Source organism: Gossypium raimondii, chromosome 12 (assembly GCF_025698545.1).
Source record: "Gossypium raimondii isolate GPD5lz chromosome 12, ASM2569854v1, whole genome shotgun sequence".
NCBI classification, from domain to species: domain Eukaryota; kingdom Viridiplantae; phylum Streptophyta; class Magnoliopsida; order Malvales; family Malvaceae; genus Gossypium; species Gossypium raimondii.
In genome coordinates, this window is record NC_068576.1 from 47,379,441 (window position 1) to 47,402,122 (window position 22,682).

Consider the following 22,682-nt stretch of genomic DNA (forward strand, 5'->3'; position numbering starts at 1 on the left):
CAAACCCATTCTGACATCAAAACAAGGAAGCTAACCCAATTGATTGATCTAACCACTGACCCTACCTACAAATCTCAAATCTTCTAACCCCCAAAATCGGGGTGTTACAGTATCCATTAATATTTTAAATCATTCAACGGGTAAAGTTCTGATATGAGATGATATGAAATCAAGATGAATTACTATGAGAAATACTTGAAATAGAAAGATATGATATGTACATGTTTTTGGATACTTGAAGTGATAAATACATGTATGTGGAAATTGAATATTGATGAGCTCATTTATGTTTCTTAGTATTTATGTGAATTACATGACTAAATTGCTTGATGAGGATATGTGTTAGGCAATTGGCCAAATTGATTTGAGCATGTTTATTTGCTTACCTTAAATGTGAATTAATTGGTAAGTTAAATTCAATGTTGTACGAACTTACTAAGCTTAAATGCTTACTCTGTTTTATTTCTCTTGTTTATGATATTCGAAAGCTCGTAAAAGTTGGAAGCTAGTCAGAGCTACATCACACTATCCTTCAGCTCGTTTCAGTATAAACAGCAAAATTTCTTTTGGGTATAATGGTATGTATAGGCTAAAGTTGATAAATGATGGCATGTATGTGTTTAGTTGTTAATTGCCATTGGTATGGCTTATGTTTGATACATTTTGATATATATATATAAATAAGTATATGGCCTTATCAATGGTTGATGTGTGTTTTGGTATAATTGATTAATGGTTAACTAATAGGCAAATTGTAACATGGCTTGAGTTGGTACAAATATGAATATATATATATATGTAAGTAATCAAATTGTTAAGCATGGATACCTGATTATATAAGATGAAATGTTATGTATATGACTTGGTTTTGGTTTGATTCAAATGTTTTATATTGGATTGAGAATATGTTTAAGTGTTAATGTAGGTGGAAGACATGTTTAGGTGAGAAATAAGGCTTAGAAATTATCTTATTTTGTCCATACGGGTAGAGGTACGGGCGTGTGTCTCAGCTATGTGTGACACACGACCTAGCACATGGGCGTGTGTTTTCACCGTGTGTCCCCTGCATCTTTAAAATTCAAAACAGAATGCTCAAAATTTTTCACGCGGGCGTGTGGCTTGGCCGTGTGACCCCTGTACCTTATTTTTATAAGTTAGTATGTTTACACGGCCTAGCACACGGACGTGTGGCATGGCCGTGTGACCCAAGTTAGTAACCTCCCTAATTTGGACACGGGCTGGGACACGGCTGTGTGCCTTATTCCGAATGTCCACACGGCTTCAGACACGGGCGTGTCTCTTGGCCATGTGAGCCACACGGCCTGGCCAAACGGGCGTGTGTCCCCTGCACCTAGAAAAGTTTTAAAATTTTAAAAAAAAATCACTGAGTACTCGGTTTAGTCCTGACTTGTTTATAATGAATATTTTGGGCTTCGAAGGCTCATATAAGGGACTTTATGAATAATTTCTGATATAAATGTTAAATAATATGAAATGCCTGTATTTGATCTATATATTCTTGTAATACTGCGTAACCCTGTTCCGACGACGGATACGGGTTAGAGGTGTTGCATTTTTTGGTATCAGAGTTGCAGTTTAGTCGATTCCCGAACTAACATAGCGTATACGAGTCTAGCTATACATTCCATCATATAATATGTGATAGTGTAATATCTTCTAACCATTTTAAACATATTTTTCATATAGTAATGCCGTCCAACCGAGCTGAATCTGAAGAAGCTGAGAGCAATGCTCAAGCTTCAGTACAAAGAGCAACATCTAGTAGTAGAAACCTGTATCTGAGGGCCGAGGAGAAGAGGCTAAAGAAGCCTTCTTCTAAATGATGAATGAGTGGTTTACAGAGTTTGTAAGAACAAACCCCGTTGTACAACAACCTTCACCCCCTCTTGTCTCTCAATTGGTTGTCGATATGCTACAAGGTATAAAACTTGTTAGATCTGGTAAGCCTCCTATAGATAAAATCTGTAAATATGTGGCAGAAGAATTTCAAGCTATAGTTGAAGATGATCCTGAAAGAGCTGAGTTCTGGTAAAAAAACAATATCAGAGTTCTTGACGAACTATCTTGTACACTAGTTGAATGCTTGAAATGTGCTATATCTTTGCTAAAAGACTTGGCATACTAGTGGTGGAATACACTGATTTCTGTTATACCAAATGAGAGGGTCACATAGGAAGTTTTCCAAACTGAATTCAAAAAGAAATATATCAGTCAGAGATTCATTGATCAGAAGCGGAAGGAACTTTTAGAGCTTAACCAGGGGCATCTGACAGTACCTGAATATGAAAGAGAATTTTTTCAACTAAACAAACATGCCAAAGAATGTCTCCCAATTGAAATTGAAATGTGTAAGCGGTTTGAAGAGGGTTTAAATGAAGACATAAAGTTATTAGTTGGGATTCTGGAATTAAAAAAAATTTGTGGTACTAGTCGACCGAGTCCATAAAGCTGAAGAACTGAGTAAAGAAAATAGACAAGCTGAGGTGGAAGTCAGAACTTCAAGTAAAAGATTTACGGGAAAATCATAACAGTTGGCTTCAAAGAAATCAAAGAAATATCATGACCATTTTACCACTTTTACGGGGTATTCTGGGAAAGACAGAAGTATTCAACGTTCTAATCTGATATCTGAGGCTACATCTGTAGCGAGTGTAGGCAGTGTTAGAAACACCAAACCCAGGTGCAAACACTGTAATAAATTCCACTTTGGTGAGTACCGCATGAGAAGCGGAACATGTTTTAGATGTGGTTCTTTTGACCACTATCTTAGAGACTGCCCAGAAAAGTCTGAGGAAGATACTATACAGACTTCAAAGCTGAACAACTTCACTACAAGAGGTAGACCACCTCGTAATCTTGGCAATGTCAGTGGTAGTCGAGGTACGATAAAAGATTCAACTGTCAAATTTGAAGTATAAGCACCGGCAAGAACATATGCTATTCGTGCATGTGAGGATGCCTCTGCACCCGATGTTATTACTGGTACTTTTTTCTCTTCTTGATACTGATATAATTGTTTTAATTAATCCTGGTTCGACACATTCATACATTTGCATGAATTTAGTGAATAATAAAATTTTACCTGTTGAGTCCACTGAATTCATGGTTAAAGTATCGAACTCATTGGGCTAGTATGTTATGGTGGATAAAATTTTTAAGAACTGTCTGTTAATAATACGATGTTTCTACTTTCTGGTTGATTTGATGTTACTACCGTTTGATGAATTTTATGTAATTCTGGGTATGGAGTGGTTAACTCAGCATGATGCCGTAGTAAATTGTAAATAAAATTATATTGTGTTGAAATGCCAGAATGGTGAAATGATTTGTATTAAATCTGATACTTTGAATGGGTTGTCTAATATGATATCAGCCATGTCAGCACAAAAATATGTCAGAAAAGGTTATGATGCTTATCTTGCCTATGTGTTGGATACTAAAGTATTTGAAACGAAGATTAAGTCAGTGTCAGTAGTCTATGAATATCCTGATGTGTTTCCAGAGGAGTTACCTGGATTACCACCGGTCAGAGAAGTGGAATTTTCTATAGACCTTGTACTGGGAACAACACTGATATCTATAGCACTTTACAAAATGGCTCCTACTGAATTAAAAGAGTTAAAAGCACAGTTGCAAGAATTGACTGATAGAGGTTTTGCTTGACCCAGTTTTTCACCTTGGGGTGCACCGGTTCTGTTTGTCAAGGAAAAAGGATGGATCATTGAGATTATGCATTGACTACCGTCAGCTCAATAAAGTTACAATCAAGAATAAGTATCCACTGCCCCGCATTGATGACTTGTTTGATCAGTTGAAAAGTGCCACCGTGTTTTTAAATATTGATATTTGTTCTAGTTATTATTAGTTACAAGTAAAAGACTCAGATGTACCAAAAAAGCCTTCAGAACCAGGTACGGGCATTATGAATTTCTTGTGATGTCATTTTTCTTAACAAATGCACTTGTGGTATTTATAGATATGATGAACAGAATTTTTAGACCGTATCTAGATAGATTTGTGGTGGTATTTATCAACGATATTCTGGTATATTCTCGAGATGAAACCGAGCATGCTCATATAAGGGACTTTACGAATAATTTCTGATATGAATGTTAAATAATATGAAATGTCTGTATTTGATCTGTATATTTTGGTAATGCTCCGTAACCCTGTTTCGGCGATGGATACGGATTAGGGGTGTTACATTGTGCATTAGACTTTGGGGGGGAAATGGTGATGCAAACTAGGCAGTTGAATCAAGTAAATGCTACAAGCGAGAGGCACATATCAAATACTTATCTAGTGTTTTACATTATGACTTACTGTTACATTGGCAAAAACACAGGGGCCTTTTCAGAGTTCCAAAGCAGGTAAGCCTAGGGGCTTACAAACTAGAGTTGGCGACTAAATTCAAGGTTAACCTAATGTTCAATGTGAGCATACATAAACATATGTGTGAGGATTAAGGAGATCTCAATCGAGGCAAGTCAAATAGAAACCAGTAAGAGCGGTGGGCTCTTGTGAATGAGTTGTACAAAAGAGAGAAATGGTTTAAGTTAGGTGACAATGGAGACATAAGTCGAGGAAAATGTTCCGAGGGACGGAACGACCCGACAAAGAGACTAGTTGAAAATTGGCTGAGGCATCGAGACAATTCTGAGACGAGTCAAACCAATGTCATTTCAAGGATGTGACGAGGACATCACAAGAATGGGTCGAGGAGAATGTTACAGATCGTGGATGTAACAGCCTGGTTTTTAGTGGTAACAAAAATAGTAATTCGAAGTCACCAATTTCAATGAGTCAGCTCGTAAATTTTATTATTTAATATTTACGAGTCAAATGTGGTTTTAGAATGATTTTTGACGTAGTAATTTGTGTTTTATAATGATTTATTTAAATAGTTTTGAAAATGAGGTATCGAGACCTCGATTTTATAAACCAATCTAAAAATATTTTTATAAATATTTACGTTGTGTCATTAAGGTAGTATTAAAATTTCATTAGAAAATTTTAACATTTTGATAGTTAATTAATTAAAAAGGACTAAATTAAAAAATGTGCAAAACTTGCTAAAATGATTAAATAGTATAAAGGGTAAATAAGGGAGGACTTGAGAAGAAATTAGGCCAGAGGGAGTGGTTGAGGCGGCATAAGCAGAAAAAATATTGAAATTAGGTGATATAAGGGCAAAATTGTAAATTTTGTGAAATTAAGCTTAAATAAAAAGAAATCTAAAGATTCCTAGGCAATTCTTCTTCAATTCTCAGCCAAAAACAGACATTAGAGAGCTTCTCAAGCTGGGTTTTTATATTTTCACTTCATGTAAGTTTAATTCTTTCTTTTCTCTTGAAATTTTATGTTTTTAAGACTTTTGCAATTAGGTCCAACTATCTAATTCATTAGTTTTTTATTTGATGGGTAAATTTAAAAGTTACCATTGATGAGTGCTGGATGTTTATGATGAATTAACATGGAATTGAAGCTTTAATTTTGTTATATGATGATTTTATCAAGTAATTTTAATAGAAATTAAATTTAGGACCAAATTGTGAAAAGATTAAATCTTAGGGTTTGGTATTAAATTTTGTTTATCAAAGGTTGTGTAATAGCTTAGAATATTTATATAAAGTGTTAATTGAGAAAATTAGCTTATTTGATGGGCTAATTGGTGAGGGACTAAATTACAAAAACTCTAAAAGTTGGGGTAATTGTGCAATTTCAAAAATTGAGGGGTATAAATTGTGAAATGAATTAGAATTGAAATATGTGCTAATTAATGAATAATTTTACAGTTTAGATCAAGAGCATGTGATCAATGTGAAAAAGGGAAATTAGCTAAATAATCCTTGAACTACAACAAAATTACAATAAAATCCAGGTAAGTTCATATGGTTAAATTTTAATGTTCTATGCTAATTGATCAATGGTATTTTGTATTTATTCGTAACTTTTTTTTTAAATAAAATTATGTGTTAAAATTATGATATTGAATCAAGTATTGAAGGGGAACGGAACGCAGGTTTGAGTACAGTCATTCAGTGCAAAAGAGAAATTGACGATAAATTACCCAAGTAAACCAAGGTTCAGCATTTGTTGCAAATTCTCATATTTGCTTGTTTAGCTCTTTTGAGTTTCAGTTTAACCCTAATGGGTTTTAGTTTAGCTCTTCTGAGCTTCAGATTAACCTTTATGGATTTTCGTTCAGCTCTTATGAGCTTCCGTTCAACCCTTATAGGTTTCTTTTTAGCACTTATGTGCTTCTGTGCAGCCTTTGGGCTTCTGTTTACGATGTACTCAAATCCGTAAGACGTTCTTTGATTTGACAAGGATTGGTAAGTGCCATATGGAATTAATGTGGAAGAATTTAAGTTATTATTGATATTGAGCTCAAATAAGTGAATTCATCAATTGAAGTTGTGATTGGCAGGAAATGTTTGTGAAATGATTTACCTAAATGAATTATTATAGTATGTTCGGTAAGATTTATATTTAAAGCCAACGAACTTACTAAGCTTCATTAAGCTTACCGTGTCGTTTAATGTTCTTTGTAGATTTTCAAGAAGTTTGGAGGATCGGATCAACACATTGAGCCACACTATCCAGTTTGCTCCTGTAGATTGGAAAAGAGCTAAATTTGAAGTATGTTTATGAATGACTTATATATATGTTTGTATGCATGTATTTAGTAGTAGGTTTTGGTAAATCAATGAATGAAGTTATTTTGGTAAGCTTAGGCAATTGAGTTTTGTGATGATATATTAAGTTTAAAAAATGATTTTTGGCTTGTATTGATTGCTTGATTAGTCTATTTGATGTATTGAAATGTTGTGTATAGGTTGATATAAAAAAGGGTGAGAAAAGTGGCCTTAAAATGACCTATTTTCATCCACACGGGTAGAGACACGGGCGTGTGTCTCAGCCATGTGTGACGCACGGCCTAGCACATGGGCATGTGGTCTGGCCTTGTGTCCCATGCATCTTAAAATTTCAAAACAGAATGGTCAGAATTGATCACACGGCCTGGCATACGGGCGTGTGGCTTGGCCGTGTAACCCCTGCACTTAAATGTATTACAAGTCAGAGAGTTACACAGGCTGGGGACACGACCGTGTGCCCTACTTCAAATACCACACGGCTTAAGTCACGAGTGTGTCACTTGGCCGCATGAGCCACACAGCCGGCCACATAGGCATGTAACCCCTACTCCTAAAAAAACTTTTGAGATTTTGGAAAAAATTCCCTCAGTATCCGATTTAGTCCCAATTCACTTCTAAGATGTATATTGGGCCTCGATGGTCTATCTAAGGGAAAATATGAGTGTTTTATAAATGATTCTTGATATGAATATTAAAGGTTGTGAAATATCCATAATTAATCCGTAAAGTCTGGTAATGCTTCGTAACCATATTCTTACGAAGGATAAGGGTTAGGGGTGTTACAGTGGATTAAAATCCATGACGAATGCACACAGAACGTCCCATGAATGTCAACTAATTAAATGGAGCTCATTTGACCTACTTGAACTGGCCCAATTCGTGGAGCACACGAAAAAACCTATCTACTTGAAGCCTTGGTGGCCCAGTGAAACACTCCAACAAAATTAGAGTTACCAAGGTAATTATTGTAAATCCTAAAGGATAAAAATGTATAGAGTTTAAATCCCTTAGGACTTTCATCTTGTAGATAGGACTTTCCATTTAAGAAAACACAAATCATTCCTCTCCAAATCCCCACACTTTACATTATATACAATAAGTATAAGAAACAGTATAGGAATGACTTTTTATTTCTTTTGGATCTCTAATCATGTGATCAAGAGGACAAACACTTGGTATCTGAGGAATACATAAGTTTGGTTTGCAGAGCATGATATTTAGGCGAAACTGCCGTCAATATGACAATGCCACAGAGGAGAACCAACCCCAGACCTAGACTATTAACAATCATGGACTCCGGACAGTGTTTGGATGCAGTCCGCCTGCTTTGCAAGAATGTCAATTTCTCTAACAGCCCCGTTTCCGCTGTTGCCACTGCTAAGCCATAAGTGTAGAGACCAAGGAAGATATGCCACGGCAACACCTTTGCTCTTGTCGTCCGCACTTCACCTCGGTGCCAAAAGCTTAGAAAACCCACCAACCACTGCATTCAAATACACAACCACACCATATAAAAAATTATCTTTTCATGTAAACGAAAACCCCTAATCTCCTTGTCATTAGACTGAATTAACCAGCAAACCGAATATGTTGTCTTGCTCTGAATGTAACGAATATTTTGAGCATATGAGAGCATGACAATTGATCAGTCTTTTCTTTGAAAATTTTCGTGCTTAGGCAATAGTTAAATAAGTCCATTAAGGATGGCTCCAGGCCGTGCTTATGAGTTATGCCGTGTAAGGCTGGAATACATCATCTCAGCATAAATAATTGAAAAGGGCTAAAATACGTTTTTGAAACTTGCTAAGGGAGTCGTATAAATGGGGCCACATTAATGGGTGAATTGCAATAATTGCAGCTTTCAGCATTCCGTTATTTTTTAATGTTACCCAGTGGATAAAAAAGAAAAAAGAAAAAGAAATGTGAATTGTGAATTGTGATTACAACTCAGTTTCCGGTAAGTTTAATTAACTTGCCCCTGGAATGTATTTATCAGTAAAGAAAAGCTAAGGGACCATTTTTGAAGAAAGAAATAGGAACAAAAAATTATTGAGGTGGTTGAAGAATAGAACCTGAGCTCCAAACAAGCTGACACAGATCAAACCCATCCAAGAATGCAGGCTGAAAAAATTAGCCACAATTCCATCTTGTCCATGGAACTTTGTCCAAACCCCAAAAACCCCACAACCTAAAGCCACCCCTTGAAGGCACAAATGCACAGATTTCTTCAAATTCCTTGAACCAGGCAACCATCTGTGTATCAATATAGCTGAAAAGAAAGAAGAACCTCTAATTGTTTGAAAAAAATAATAATCTATTTTCACTTCATTTTCTGATTTACCTTCCCCGCTTATGAGAATGAAGCCAATCACCATGAGCAAAGGATGGAGGACCTGTAAGCAACACAGATAACTTTCAAAGGCTGCAAAAGGAAATGTGAAGTAATTAAGTAGAGAATGGAGTGATAAATAAATACTCACTGCAAAGATGAGGTCTTCTTGGGAGGGTAAAGAAGAGTGAGGAAGGAAGCTAGACTTGAAAAGAAGAGCCCACGAGAGGACCAAAGCTGCCACTAGGATCCCTGATATTCTAGCAAATAAGAGAGGTGGAACCAAAGGTGGAGAAACTGCAGCCATGGGCTTGTTTAGAAACATGCAACTTCAGTTTGAGTAGAGCTGAGCTGATGAGTGAAGTGGCGAGAGGATAGCTACCGACACACACTCTCAGATCTAGCAGGCTGCAAAGAGTAAAGGACCAAAGACATGACACCTTTAACAATACTTTATATGGAAAGTTTTTATATTTTATTTACTGCCTTTGATAAGATTCCCTGTAATCCTCCTGTATGATAAACCAGTACAATGAAATTTATAAATGGATCAAACGATCAAAAAGGGAAAATGGACTATGAGCTGAGAGTGGGGCAATGGCATTGCTACTGCATTATGACTGGAGCCCTGAACTACTATATCTATAATAACATCTTCATTATTGTTGGGCTCCTTTTTTGGACAGTTGCTGGGCTTCTTGATCTTGCATTCAAAATCCAATCCATATACATTTTGACCTTCCTTACAAATTTAGGATCACTCCACTTCATTCAAGTTCAACTGCCAGAGAAGGATGGCTTAAAAGCCAGTTGAGCTCAAGTAGGTGGCTCAGCAACTGCCTTCCCCAACAATAGTTTGTCTTTGTTAATACTGTTTGATGTTGTTACGTAAACTGTTAGTTTTTGTAATCTTGTATATATAATAGTTTTTTTTTTGTTACTCATAAAATTTCTTCTGGTTTGATACTGTTGTTGACAAAGTGTGATTTGTTAATTTTAGATATTTAATATTATTGTCTAAAACTGTGATCGAAAGTTAAAATATTTATTTTAGATATGATTTTGGTAATTAAAAATCCGTATGACAATTTCTATTAACTCGATAATACCAATTACTATTAAATTAATTAACTAAAATGATATTTAAGTAATTCAATAACAACTGCTAATAATAACAAATACTATTAAATTATCCCCATGCATCAAACCAATTTAAACTATGCATAACTCATCACATTTTCATTCTTAAACATCTTAAAGTATTAAGCTAAATCATGACTTGCTTAAAGATAATTAAAAACACAAAAATAGCACAGAGAAGGGCCAATTTGTATTTTCACACCCCAAACTACAAAAGCTAAAACTCACAACACCACCTACCCAACTTTTCAGTTTGGCTAAAAAAAGTACTTTTAGTTCTAAAAGCATGTTGTTTGGGATTGCTTCTCAGGTGTAAAAGTGCTTCTAGCACCCTACATGCATTGTAATTTCAACTGCTGTTTGATGTTATGGCTCTAAAATAAAATTAAAAGAAAAAAAGCCAAAAATAAGAGAATAATGTGCCTAGAATTATCTATTTTCTCTTTATAACTTTGAAATAAGAGAATAATATGTTTCAACACACTCTAACTCACGTCCTCTTGTACTAGTAACAATGCCGACACTAACTAAATTAAAATTTAATCGACTTTTTAATACGTCAATAATAATAAACTAATACTTCTAAGTGCATTTTTTTAATTTTATTTTCATCTATTTATAATATTTCGTTAACTATCTCAATAAGAAAAATATTGTATGAGCGTAGACCAGATGGTACTTCTCATTCAACCATGCATGGTCCGGAAGTAGAGTTTCCTTGTGACATAATCACTTCCCAATTATTATAAATTTCAAAATAGCCCATAAAAGAAATGACACGGGAATTAATGATAAACTAAAAAAGCCAATTTAATGGTCAAAGATGATTTCATCAGCGGTTGACAAAAAGTATGTCGATGGCGAACCGAAAGCTAGTCTAGCAATAGACTCAGAAGCAGTCACTTCATAATCTTTTTATTCATAGTATTCCCTTTTTTACAAGCAATTCAGGGCTCAGAAAAGTGACAGGAAAAATAGATATATATGGTCTAATTCATAGACATGGCCTGGAATGGATTGACTATTTTGTTGAAACCTAATCTGCATTGATGTGAATTGGTGGGGGCAGGGACGGCATCTTCGAAACACTCAATATTTAGCATTTATATATTCTATTTTGTTGTTTATCTAAATGGGATTTACAAATGGAGCACCCTGGTTGACACCCAAACGTCGAAACTTCAAGAATATAATTTATATAATTAGTATAATTAATTATGCCTAGTTTAAGATGCCTTGCCAACTTACTTTATTTTGATTTTATTTGCAACCAGTTTCCAAATTGTGGTTTATATTCTATCAAAAAAAAAAGAAGCTGTGGCTTATATCAGTTGCAATGGTTGGCTACTGGCTTATGCATGCAAGCTTAAGATAATGCATAAGCATGAGAAAGGATATATATATATCACTTAGATTTAATTTGTGCTGTATATAAACTTGTCCCTTGAACTTTCCTCCAAGCTAAGATGCCTATGAAATGGCAAAAACGTCGATGATTTCTAAAATCTGGACAACATTTTGTGGCATTTTCGTTTATCCATCCAATCTGGGAGGCATCGAGAATATTATTCATTAACGAAACCTAGTGCCATGCGACCTCAAAACTCCAAAGAATCTACGATAGCTATCTATTAAAATAAACATATACATCTCTCATTATTTACACAAACCATGGAAGGCACTGGATCTTACAATGATAATCCGGTATGATCTTGTTGTCATCGATGTTACCTTACCTTGTATTTATATATTATATCTGAGCTTCCCACAACCCGAAAGACACAAGATGGATCTAAAGCGCACCTAATGATCTGTCGCATTCATTTAAACCTTGCCTAGTAAATTCCAATTGCGATGAATACTTATATCCTATCACAGTATTACTACTATTTAAACCTACCCTCGGTTCCACTGAGAGCATCAGCGTGACTCAGAACAACTAAATTAGAAACTTAAAGCAGCAAAGGGAAGATATGGAATTTTCTTGCAAGGATTTCAAGGTAGGGAAATGCCAAGGCCAAAAGCTGGTGGATGGTGAATCCATGCCACTGGTTCTGCAACCCCCCGAGGCAGACAAGGCTGATATGGAGTCGCTTCTGTTGGCTTTGAAGACAAACAAGGATTGGTTTGAGGAATTGATCATGAAAAACAGTGCTGTCCTCCTCCGGGGTTTTGATGTCAAGAATGCACAAGACTTCAATGACATCGTTGAAGCCTTTGGTTGGGATGATATTCGTTATGTCGGACCAGCACCTCGGACGCATGTGCATAAACGTGTCTGGACAGCTAACGAAGGACCTCTCTCTGAGTTCATATATTACCATCATGAAATGGTTCTGGTATGTCCCTACTCGCTACTATAATTTCTTCTGGAAACAAAGACATAACTCCATGCTTTTACAAAATGCAACCCAAATTACGGAATCAATTACTTATTTAGCTATTTCTTAGTTTTTAATCAACTTCAATAAATATATTAATGTTTGGAAGGCTGCATATGGAGCTGTAAAATTGGCCATGATTATGATTGATTTACACAAAAAGGAACGGCAGAACAAATCAAACATAAAATTTGATCCTACTGCGGTCTCGAATTTGATAATCTTTGTCTATAGCTGACAATTTTGATGATGCAGTGAAGCTAAAACATATAAGATAATATCCTTCACTTTAAAAGTTGACACATATGGCTTCTCCTTAGGTCACGAATCAGCTATGAAATTGGTGTTTAACTAGATCTTACAATGCCATTGTTCACCAGATAAAGGAATCTCCGAAGACATTACTACTATTCTGCGAGGTGCCACCACCGGAAGGTGGAGAGACGCCCTTTGTTCCTAGCTTTCGAGTAACAGAGCGGATGCTAGAGGAATTCCCAGAAGCTGTGGAGGAAATGGATGCCAAGGGGTTACAATACTCATTTACAGCCCTCAGCAAGAACGATACATCATCAATGAGGGGCAGAGGCTGGGAAGATACTTTTGGAACATCGGACCGTGAAGAGGCCGAGAGAAGGTTCGAATTTGATTGAACATTTAGTATTCAATATTTATTAAAAATTTAAAATTGAAGCACATATACATATATGCTTATGAGCCTTAATTCTGAGATAGACTTTGAGCCTCTAAACACAGCCAAAAATGCAAAAATGTTACAGGGCCAAAGCGCTGGGAATGGACTTGGAGTGGCTACCTAATGGGGGAGTGAAGGCTGTATTGGGACCTCGATCTCTAACTAGGGTGTTCGATGGAAGGAAGGGGAGGAGAATGTGGTTTAACACTGTAGTCGGTATGCATGGAAAAGAGATAAGCTCAGCTAGCATGGCGGATGGAACAGAGATTCCAGAGAATGTAGTTAAGAGATGTGGAGAGATCATAGAAGAAGAAAGCATTCAATTCAAGTGGGAGAAGGGTGATGTTGCCATCTTTGACAACATGGCTTTGCTCCATGGACGGAGGCCTTCTAAGCCCCCCAGAAGAGTCCTTGTTGCCACTTGCAAGTAGGCTTCCCCTTGCCTCAACTTTATCCATCCAAACACTTCATCTTATATCAACACTTTTTAATTTAAAAGCTTTGCTTCGTTTCGACATCAGTCATCAGTCCTATTTGGAATAAGAAAGCATTTGTATCTTGAAATGTTTCTTTAAAATATAATGAAATAATAAAAACAAACTTTGTAAACCTTTTTCCCTTTTTGGATATTTTCATTATAGCATAAAGATCTATATAGTTAAATTAATACCTTTTATATCTACTTATATATGCATGGAAAGTTCAAAAATCTATCATTATTTGTTCAAGAAATATGTAAGCTGGAGGAGCCCTTCTCCTGGATGGTACAAGTTGAAAACTAATGGCATGCGTAAATCAACTACAGGTATAATCACTTGTGGAGGAGTTAAATGATATTGGAATGGGAAATGAATTTTTGGATTTTTCAAATTCATTGGTTCCTCTTCGGCATTGGAAGCGAAACTTCGAGGTGGTGTTGAAGACTTTCGACTTGCCTGGTGGAATGGACAAAGAAGAGTTGCTCTTGAATTGATAATATTGATGGTGTTAATATGTTGACCAAGAGTGCTAAGAATGGAGAGTATAACTTCGGTTGGAAAGCTCGTACATAAAGAAAGAATGAGAGGTGATTATACAATACGTCTACAGAGAAGGCAATAAGCTTACTGATGGTTTAGCTTCGGTGGTGGCCTGGGGTCAACCATTGCAATGTCTCCACCTGATGGGTTTTTGATTTACTATATGCTAACAGTCATGATGCAACTCCAAGAATAGTGTCAGATTAATGTTTGTTTTATTTTCTCTTTGACAAAAAAAATTGGAACTTAAAAGAAAAGCAAGAAGGGTCGGGTATTGATGATTTCCGAAGCTCCTGAGTAGCCCTGTAACCAATATGGTCATAGTTATTCCACCAGACTTCACATTCCAACTTGAATTTTAACAATTTATACGAATATGATGACTCGATTAGATAATGGCCAACTCCAGCATGCAATGCACGCATTGCTTATAGTGGAAGTACCTGAATGATGGGGCGTTAAGATGCACTGACCCCGACATGCATATAACAAATCAATCACAATATCTAAGTCATGCTAAGTGGAAAACAATAGCGTATTAATAAGATTAGATCCGACGACGTTACGGACAGCAAGAAATTAAATAGAACATAGTAAAAATATTGCCTACTTTTTTTTATTTCTGGAGAAATAAGAAAGAGAACAAATTCCGAGCATAGCCCTATTTAAATCCGATGTTTGCCAGGCCGGATGGTTTTGACCGTGCATTGTAACATTTCAAATAAAAGAGAACAATTTCACATGGCCCGCTAACAGCCGTAAAGATTTTCAAACATCAAGCACAACTATGGAGCATGCAAATGCATGTCTTACCCACGACCCCTCCCCACATATCCATACCCTCTTCCATAATACCCACCACGAAAACGACCACCACGTCCACGTCCAGGTCCACGCCCACGTCCACGTCCACCTCGATGTCTTGAAAAATCACCAAAAGTCTGCACCACCAAAACCACAACAATATCAAAAAGGGTCCACATATTTCAGAGAGTTAATACGAAGAATAAACAAGCAATGCATCATCACCTCTGTGTCTAACTTCATTTGCTCAGAGAATCTCGGCCTTCCGTTTTGCAAGTCACTATCAAGTGCATTGCAGGAGAGAGTATCAAAAAAGTCATCCTTATTGTAAACAGGCTGTACAACACCACCAGACTGATAGAGTGAGTACAGAGCCTTTAAGGTAATCAAATTATTACATGAGTTAAATATAAGGTGGCAAGATAACCTTCGTTTGAATCTTAGATATTTCAGCATCATCTTCATCTTGAGAACCATATTCTTCAACGGCATCTGCTTCTTTATCCTTAGTATGAGATTTGCTACTGTTACCAAGATGACCCCATACTTCATCTTTCTTGAATTTTTCATTCATTGCCACAAAATCAAAGTCTTCAGTAAATTTTGTCACTGGACGTGAACTCTACCAATAAGAGTTTTCCATAATATACAGTCAGTCTTGATGAATAACTATAACCAACAATAAAATGCATTCAAAATTTTATTTATGAAACTTAATAAGCCAAGAATTAATCTCTAAAACATCTACAAACTAACCCAAATAGTCAATTCCACACAATAATTACAGGCTAAAATGAAATGGTTTAGCCTATAATCACATAGCTTCAACAAGACAACAACAATATTCAGCTTGCTGCATCTTTTCAAATTTGAGAAAATTCAACTTTAGACTACAAATGTAAACGAAGTTTACCCCAGTTCCTCTTCCTCTTCCTCTTTCATATCCTCTATAACCATAGCGAGGTTGAAAGGAAGCTCCATTTGGCTAGTGGGAAAAAATTGAAACACTTGTCAGGCTCCTTACAACATTCAGTTAAGCAAATTATTGCAAATGAAAGTCATATGAACTTAATACTCATGAAAGGTTTTTTTATCAAATATCATATAAAGCAACAAAGCAAATTCTACACTACAATAAACAACACAACAAACCTAAAAATGTATATCTCATGCTCATCATGATTTTTTCTCGTTTGGGGCAGGCACTACTTGGGTAAAAGAAGAGAAGAAAACAAGTAAAATAATTGCCCTTATGCATTAAAAGTGCCCACCTTGCGTGTACTAACTACTCAATATCTACAAAAAGATCCTTACAAAAGGAGACACATACTTTCACAAATGAAACCACGAGGCTAACCCTTCAAATGGACCCAGATAATCACAGATTCTAAGAATCCATACTTGGTTTAACTTTCCATATCAGTTCTAATTTCCCATTTTGCAATTCATAATCACATTAATACCTTCTCAAGCAGCCTACAGTCAACAACCCAAGGAAAAGAAAACTATTGAAAATATGTACCACTAGTACATGGCAACAAAAATTTGGAAATTTCAAACTCAAAATCCTGTGAAACAAAAATCAAAACACCAGGAGCACTTTCTGTACGGTAAGTACAGCACCATAAAGAAGTAGCTTCAGGAGCAAATTTCTTAATATGGTAAAAAAGGAACAGCATTTGCAAATGTTAACATCCGCACTATTCTTATCACTTCACTGCAACCAAAGTTGTCAAAGCCAGATGCAGAATATTAATGTCAAAACAGTTTATTAGACATCAGTGTGCAATGCACTCTGGGCACTAGAACCTTGCATCACACAAGGCACAAAGGGTGTAAAGTTTGGTCAAAGCAAATGTGCTAATTTCTAAAAGATAACTAGCTTAAGAATTTGTTTCGTAGCATTAGGCAATGTGTCCCCGACAATCAATGTTTATTTAATTTTGAGCTTTATTTAAAATAGAAGCATCAAAGTACCTTTGGGGCAACATGTGAAGAAACAGGTAATGGCAATAATGGAGGCTGAGCTTCTGAGACAACAGGTACTGATGTGAAGAAACTTTACACCCTTTGGCACAAAGGGTGTAAAGTTTGGTCAAAGCAAATGTGCTAATTTCTAAAAGATAACTAGCTTAAGAATTTGTTTCGTAGCATTAGGCAATGTGTCCCCGACAATCAATGTTTATTTAATTTTGAGCTTTATTTAAAATAGAAGCATCAAAGTACCTTTGGGGCAACATGTGAAGAAACAGGTAATGGCAATAATGGAGGCTGAGCTTCTGAGACAACAGGTACTGATGGTTCAGGCGATAATGATGAGGACACTTGAACCACTTCCACATCTTTATGTGCAGTTGCTGCAGGCTGAGATGAAGGAACAACAGTAGATCCTGACTGCAAGAGCTGACCAGGGGTTACCAATGATGGTGTAGATGTTTCCACATGAATAGAATTTGAAACCCCGATGACAGAGGATGCAACCTCAGAAGCACTTTGATATGGCAAAGTAGGAATTTCACTTCGTTTGTTGGCAATTGGTGGTGCAATGGAATTTAATTCTGGACTAGAACTCGTCAAAGGAGCAAGTGCTGGCGAGCTGGCACTGAGTGTAGCTGGAGGAGGTGAGGGACTCGTCAAGGAAGCAGACAAGGTTTCTGATGCCAGCGTAGCAGAGGGTGCAGGAGGCAGAGAAGATGAAGTGGCAAATGATAAAGAAGATGTTAACATGTGGGAACTCGTACTGGTAGGAAGTAAAGAAGGAGGAATTTCAGGCAAGCTTGAACTATGTAAGTTAGCAGAGCCAGCAGGCAAAGAAGCATTAAAATTAGGATATTGCATTGGTTGCGGCATTGAAGGAGGCACTGACAGTCCTGGTGATGGCCGAAGCAAAGTTTGCTGGTGCAAATGTGGAAGCGCATTTGGGGGGGCATAGTATCCTTGCCAATACATGGGCATAGCAAGCCCACTACCATTAGCAGTTGGAGGTTGAGGTGATGCACCCCATGACCCTATGTTCCCACCAGGTTGATATAGAGGTAGTGCTGCTTGAAAATTAAACCCCGCTAATCCCATTTGAGTGTTGTGTGAAGTAAGATCAGTCAAAGGTCCACTAGCAGCAGATGGCATGCTTGTAGTTGTTGAAACTGAGTGTGGAAAGTGAGACTGCAAGGATATGAAAAGCTTCAGGATTTGATATGTCAAACTTTGAATCAATATTTCATTTTTTATTCTTAACCTGGATAATTGCAGGATCATTGTTTATGGGTGGGGTAGGCTGTGTAGGTGGTGAAGATTTAACCTGTAAATCCTGCAAAAACCAAGGAAAAAGAAATTTCACTAGTTAGTAAATATATTAACATCACGATATACTCGATTACCGTGCAAGTGAAGAAACACAGTAACAAATCTCAGCACTGAGCACATTAAGTTCGGGGGGAATAAAATCTAGTAAGCATAAAAATGAATACCTTAATGTCACTCCCACGGAACAATATGTATTCATAGACTTTGTCACTCGGGGGTACTTGCGGACCATCCTTTTTCCTTCCTTCAGTTCCAAATGATCGTACTGCCCGTACCGAGAAAAAAAAAAAGAACGGTAAATAGTAGCACTTGGAAGGGATGAACGATGCTAAATTGCTAAATTTAATTTTAAGGGTAAAACATGCAAATCAGGTCCTAGAAAAAGCTAAGTCTATGTTGTATGATGAAAACAAAAATAGGAGAGAAAGTAAAGAGAAGAGAACAGGAATTACCGTTTCTTAATCCAATACTGGACTCGTCCGGGTTGATGTTGTAAAGAACGCCCTCGTATCTGATCTCACTCTTGGAAGTCAAGCTTATTAAGCTCCCTATGTAGGAATCAGCCGTTGAAGCCGATTTCGAACTTGAATTCTCCGCCGCCATTACCCGATCTCTTCTTTCTTCGGAAAGAGAGGGATCAGGGATTTCTTAGGTTTTTAGATTGTGAAACGGACGACCCCTTCTTTTTCTTTCTTTCTCATCATAATAAATATCATCATAATAAATATCATCATCTTATTATTTTATTATTTTATTATTTTATTATTTTATTATTTTTTATTACTATATTTTACAATACTCTCTAAAAATATTTTATATTAAAATATATTTAACAATTTTTTATGGATGGAGCATAACAGATTTTTATTTGAATTTGTTTATTTTGTCTTCTTATTTGAATTTGTTTACTTTGTGTTTCATTACTAAATAATATTTTTAGTTATTTTAACTGGAATGTTATATAAAAGCGTTAAGAAAAATATTCTTATAATAATATTAATTATATTTTAAATTAAAAGTATTTTAGTAATTTTATAATTGAGTTAGTGTCAAATTGATTCATGACATCAACTCAATAAGGTGTGTTGATGTCATGAGTCAATCGAGTACCAATTCGATTAGGAAAATTATAAAAATATTCTTTCGTAATTAAATTAAGTTATATTATTTAATGGTACTTTAGTTGCTTTTATTGAAAAAATATTAAAATATGCATATTATCATAAGCGAATCTAAGGGGTTGGCAGGGGCCCTAGCCCCACTAAAATAGAAAATTTTTCATGTCGCACCTTTATAATTTATAAAATTTTAAATTAGTAATAGTAAAATTGCACTTTGACTCCCAAAAATGATAAAAAAATTATTTAATCGTCTAAAAAATATAAAGACATAGGCTATTATTAATATGTCGAAATTACATTTTTACTATCGTAAAAATATATAATTTAATTTCACCCCCTCAAAAAAAAAACTTGACTTCACCCTTACTCCTAAGTCGTATTTCTGGATTTGTCACTACATATAATGGGATTTGAACCGATATTAAATGCATTAATAGTGTAACACCCCCTACCCGTATTCGTCGCCGGAATAGTGTACGAGGCATTACCGAAGTTTACCTAATTAATTTTTTTCCCGTTATTACAAGTTAATTACTATTCATTTACTGAAACATGTCATGACGTCCTTTAGATAGGTCTCCAAAGCCCAAAACATATTTCGGGTCCAAACCTGGATTTAATCAAAACCATAGGGAATTTTTCGCAAAGTCCCGAATTTTTATTTTTATTTTTATTTAAAAAAAACTCAATATAATCCCTTTATAAATTTTCAACCTTCCCTGCAATTTTTAAAAACGAAGATCAATCCCAAACCAACCAATCTATTTCAATTAATTTGATACCAAATCATACTTCAATTATAATTATACTATTTAGCATATTCATCTCACTTTACTTTAATACATATTCATTAAACAAGTTTTAGTATTTATATTATCATCAAACTGTATACATGCCATATAAATCAAAAAGGAAGTTTACAAAAGCTACGAGGGATAATCTGGATACTGTGATCCTCAGTGTTGATCCAATCCTCCGTATATTTTCACGTCAATCTATAAGAGACATTGAATACACTCAAGTAAGCTTATAGAAACTTAGTAAGTTCATAGGCATAAAACATAAATCTTACCAAACATTCATACACTTATACATTATACACCATTACTAAGTTTACCTGTCAACCACAATCACTGGTGAGTCCCTTGGTATAAACTCACTACTACTTATCCTTTTACTATAATTCTTTTGGGCCTATTTGTCACTTACCATCCTCAATCAAAATTAGGGAATGGTTACGGAAAATTGAGTACTTCATTTCCACTTTGTCATTGTATAACTATGGTCTTATGTATGATCACTTATCACTTGTCCCTGATCAGATAAGTGTAGCTAAGTTACCACTTATCACTTGCCACTTGTCACTGATCAGATAAGTGTAGCTAAAGCTACCACTTATCACTTTTCACTGATCAGATAAGTGCAGCTGAAGCTATCACTTATCACTTGTCACTTGTCACTGATCAGATAACTGTAGCTGAAGCTACTACTTATCACTTGTCACTGATCAAAAATACTCAAATCCGGCGTTCCACTCAATTTGATCATTTATTCAGTTTTCGCAATTTTATTATCATTTCAACAATAAATATATTTCATCATACATTATATAATTCATGAAATTAACATTTAATCATTAAATTTCAGCCATATGAACTTACCTGGGTCGATTTGTAGAATTTGTAAAAGTTCTGGGACTAATCAGCTACTTTTTCTTTTCCTCAGCTTGCTTTGGGTTCTCGATCTATCATTGTAAAATCATTCACTTATCAGTATTTATTTCACATTCACTCTCTTTCACATCCTTAATGTTTATAACCCGCTTATAAGTAACATTATCTATAATTTCACTATTTACTTATGTATATTCAATGTTGTCCATTCGTGTCATAGTCACTAAATTATTTTTATCTTGAACTACAGAACTCCAATCAGGATCCGCAAATTTTCCCTGAAACTAGACTCACATATCTTCTTACCATAAAATTTTCAGAATTTTTGGTTTAGCCAATAAGTACAGTTTATTCTTTAAAGTCACCCCTGTTCTGCTGTCTGACAGTTCCGACCCTTCTTCACTAAAAATGAATTATCTCCTCGTACGGGATTTGAATGATGTTCTCGTTTGTTTATCTTGAAAATAGACTCATTCAGGAGTTTAAATATATTAATTTAATTCCCTAATTATTTTTATTAAATTTTTGATGATTTTCCAAAGTCAGAACAGGGGAACCCGAAATCATTCTGATATTGTCTCACAAAATTTATTATATCTCATGATTTACAATTCCATTGCTTACACCGTTTCTTCTTTGAGAAACTAGACTCAATAAGCTTTAATTTCATATTTTATTCATCCTCTAATTCAATTCCCAAAATTTTTGGTGATTTTTCAAAGTTAGACTACTGCTGCTGTCCAAAACTGCTTTAGTGAAAAATGTTGATTTCATTTTGCCCCAAATTTCACAGTTTATACAATTCAGTCCTTTCTCAATTAACCCCTCAATTGATCTAATTTTTCTCAATTAACACCTTTTCCAACTATTTTAAACTACCATATGGCCTTTGATTTTCAAAACGGCAACACCAAACCCTAATTCTAAACTTTTTCACAATTAGGTCCCTAAAATCAATTTCTATCAAAATCACTTAATAAAATTATCTTATAATAAAATTAAAGCTTTAATTCCATTTTCATTCATCATAAAAATTCAGTACTCATCAACGGTAACTCTCAAAATCAGCCATGAAATCAAAAACTAATGAAATAATTAATTGGACCTAATTGTAAAGTATCAAAATCACAAAATTATAAGAAATAATCAAGAATTAAACTTACATTATTCAAATATATGAAAAAACAGTTTGGAGGGACTCTTATATGGCGTTTTGGCTGAGAAATATGAAGAATTACCTAGAAACTCTTTTATCAAGATTTTTATTTGTTAATTTTATAAAATTTCCAATTTTTCCTTATTACATCACTTTTCAGATTTTTCTTCTGATATGCCGTCTCAACTATCCCATATTGGCATATTTATGCCTTAAGTCCCTTCTTATTTATCACTTAATCTATTTAATCACTTTTAACAAAATTTACATTATTTTCAATTCGGTCTTTTTAATTAATTGACCACCCAAACGTTAGAATTTTCTAATGAAACTTTAATATCAACTCAATGACACTCTATAAATATTTCTAAAAATATTTATGGCT

General features: G+C 35.3%; 3 protein-coding genes across 4 annotated transcripts; 1 reads left to right on the plus strand and 2 right to left on the minus strand.

The window, feature by feature from the left end:
* Positions 1-7,672: 7,672 nt before the first annotated feature.
* LOC105764578 (probable transmembrane ascorbate ferrireductase 4) lies at positions 7,673-9,494 on the minus strand. The gene is made up of 4 exons (XM_012583212.2): positions 9,161-9,494; positions 9,022-9,073; positions 8,753-8,949; positions 7,673-8,163 (listed from the first exon to the last, which is right to left on the minus strand). Exons 1-4 carry the CDS (start codon positions 9,332-9,334, stop codon positions 7,837-7,839), a joined length of 750 nt encoding a protein of 249 aa, XP_012438666.1. The 5' UTR covers positions 9,335-9,494; the 3' UTR covers positions 7,673-7,836.
* A 2,572-nt stretch (positions 9,495-12,066) lies between these two features.
* LOC105764581 (clavaminate synthase-like protein At3g21360) lies at positions 12,067-13,652 on the plus strand. The gene is made up of 3 exons (XM_012583216.2): positions 12,067-12,488; positions 12,911-13,164; positions 13,307-13,652. The coding sequence occupies exons 1-3, from the start codon at positions 12,123-12,125 to the stop codon at positions 13,650-13,652; spliced, it is 966 nt and encodes a 321-aa protein (XP_012438670.1). The 5' UTR covers positions 12,067-12,122.
* Positions 13,653-14,831: 1,179 nt separating this feature from the next.
* LOC105764580 (protein decapping 5) lies at positions 14,832-19,051 on the minus strand. Of its 2 annotated transcripts, none has more exons than XM_012583213.2 (8): positions 18,800-19,050; positions 18,512-18,612; positions 18,280-18,351; positions 17,271-18,206; positions 15,958-16,029; positions 15,472-15,666; positions 15,270-15,380; positions 14,832-15,181 (listed from the first exon to the last, which is right to left on the minus strand). In XM_012583213.2, exons 1-8 carry the CDS (start codon positions 18,948-18,950, stop codon positions 15,050-15,052), a joined length of 1,770 nt encoding a protein of 589 aa, XP_012438667.1. In that variant the 5' UTR covers positions 18,951-19,050; the 3' UTR covers positions 14,832-15,049. The 2 variants fall into 2 exon arrangements, 1 of the variants encoding a protein (XP_012438667.1); XR_008191980.1 differs by having other exon boundaries at positions 15,088-15,181; positions 15,270-15,324; positions 18,800-19,051.
* Positions 19,052-22,682: the final 3,631 nt, after the last annotated feature.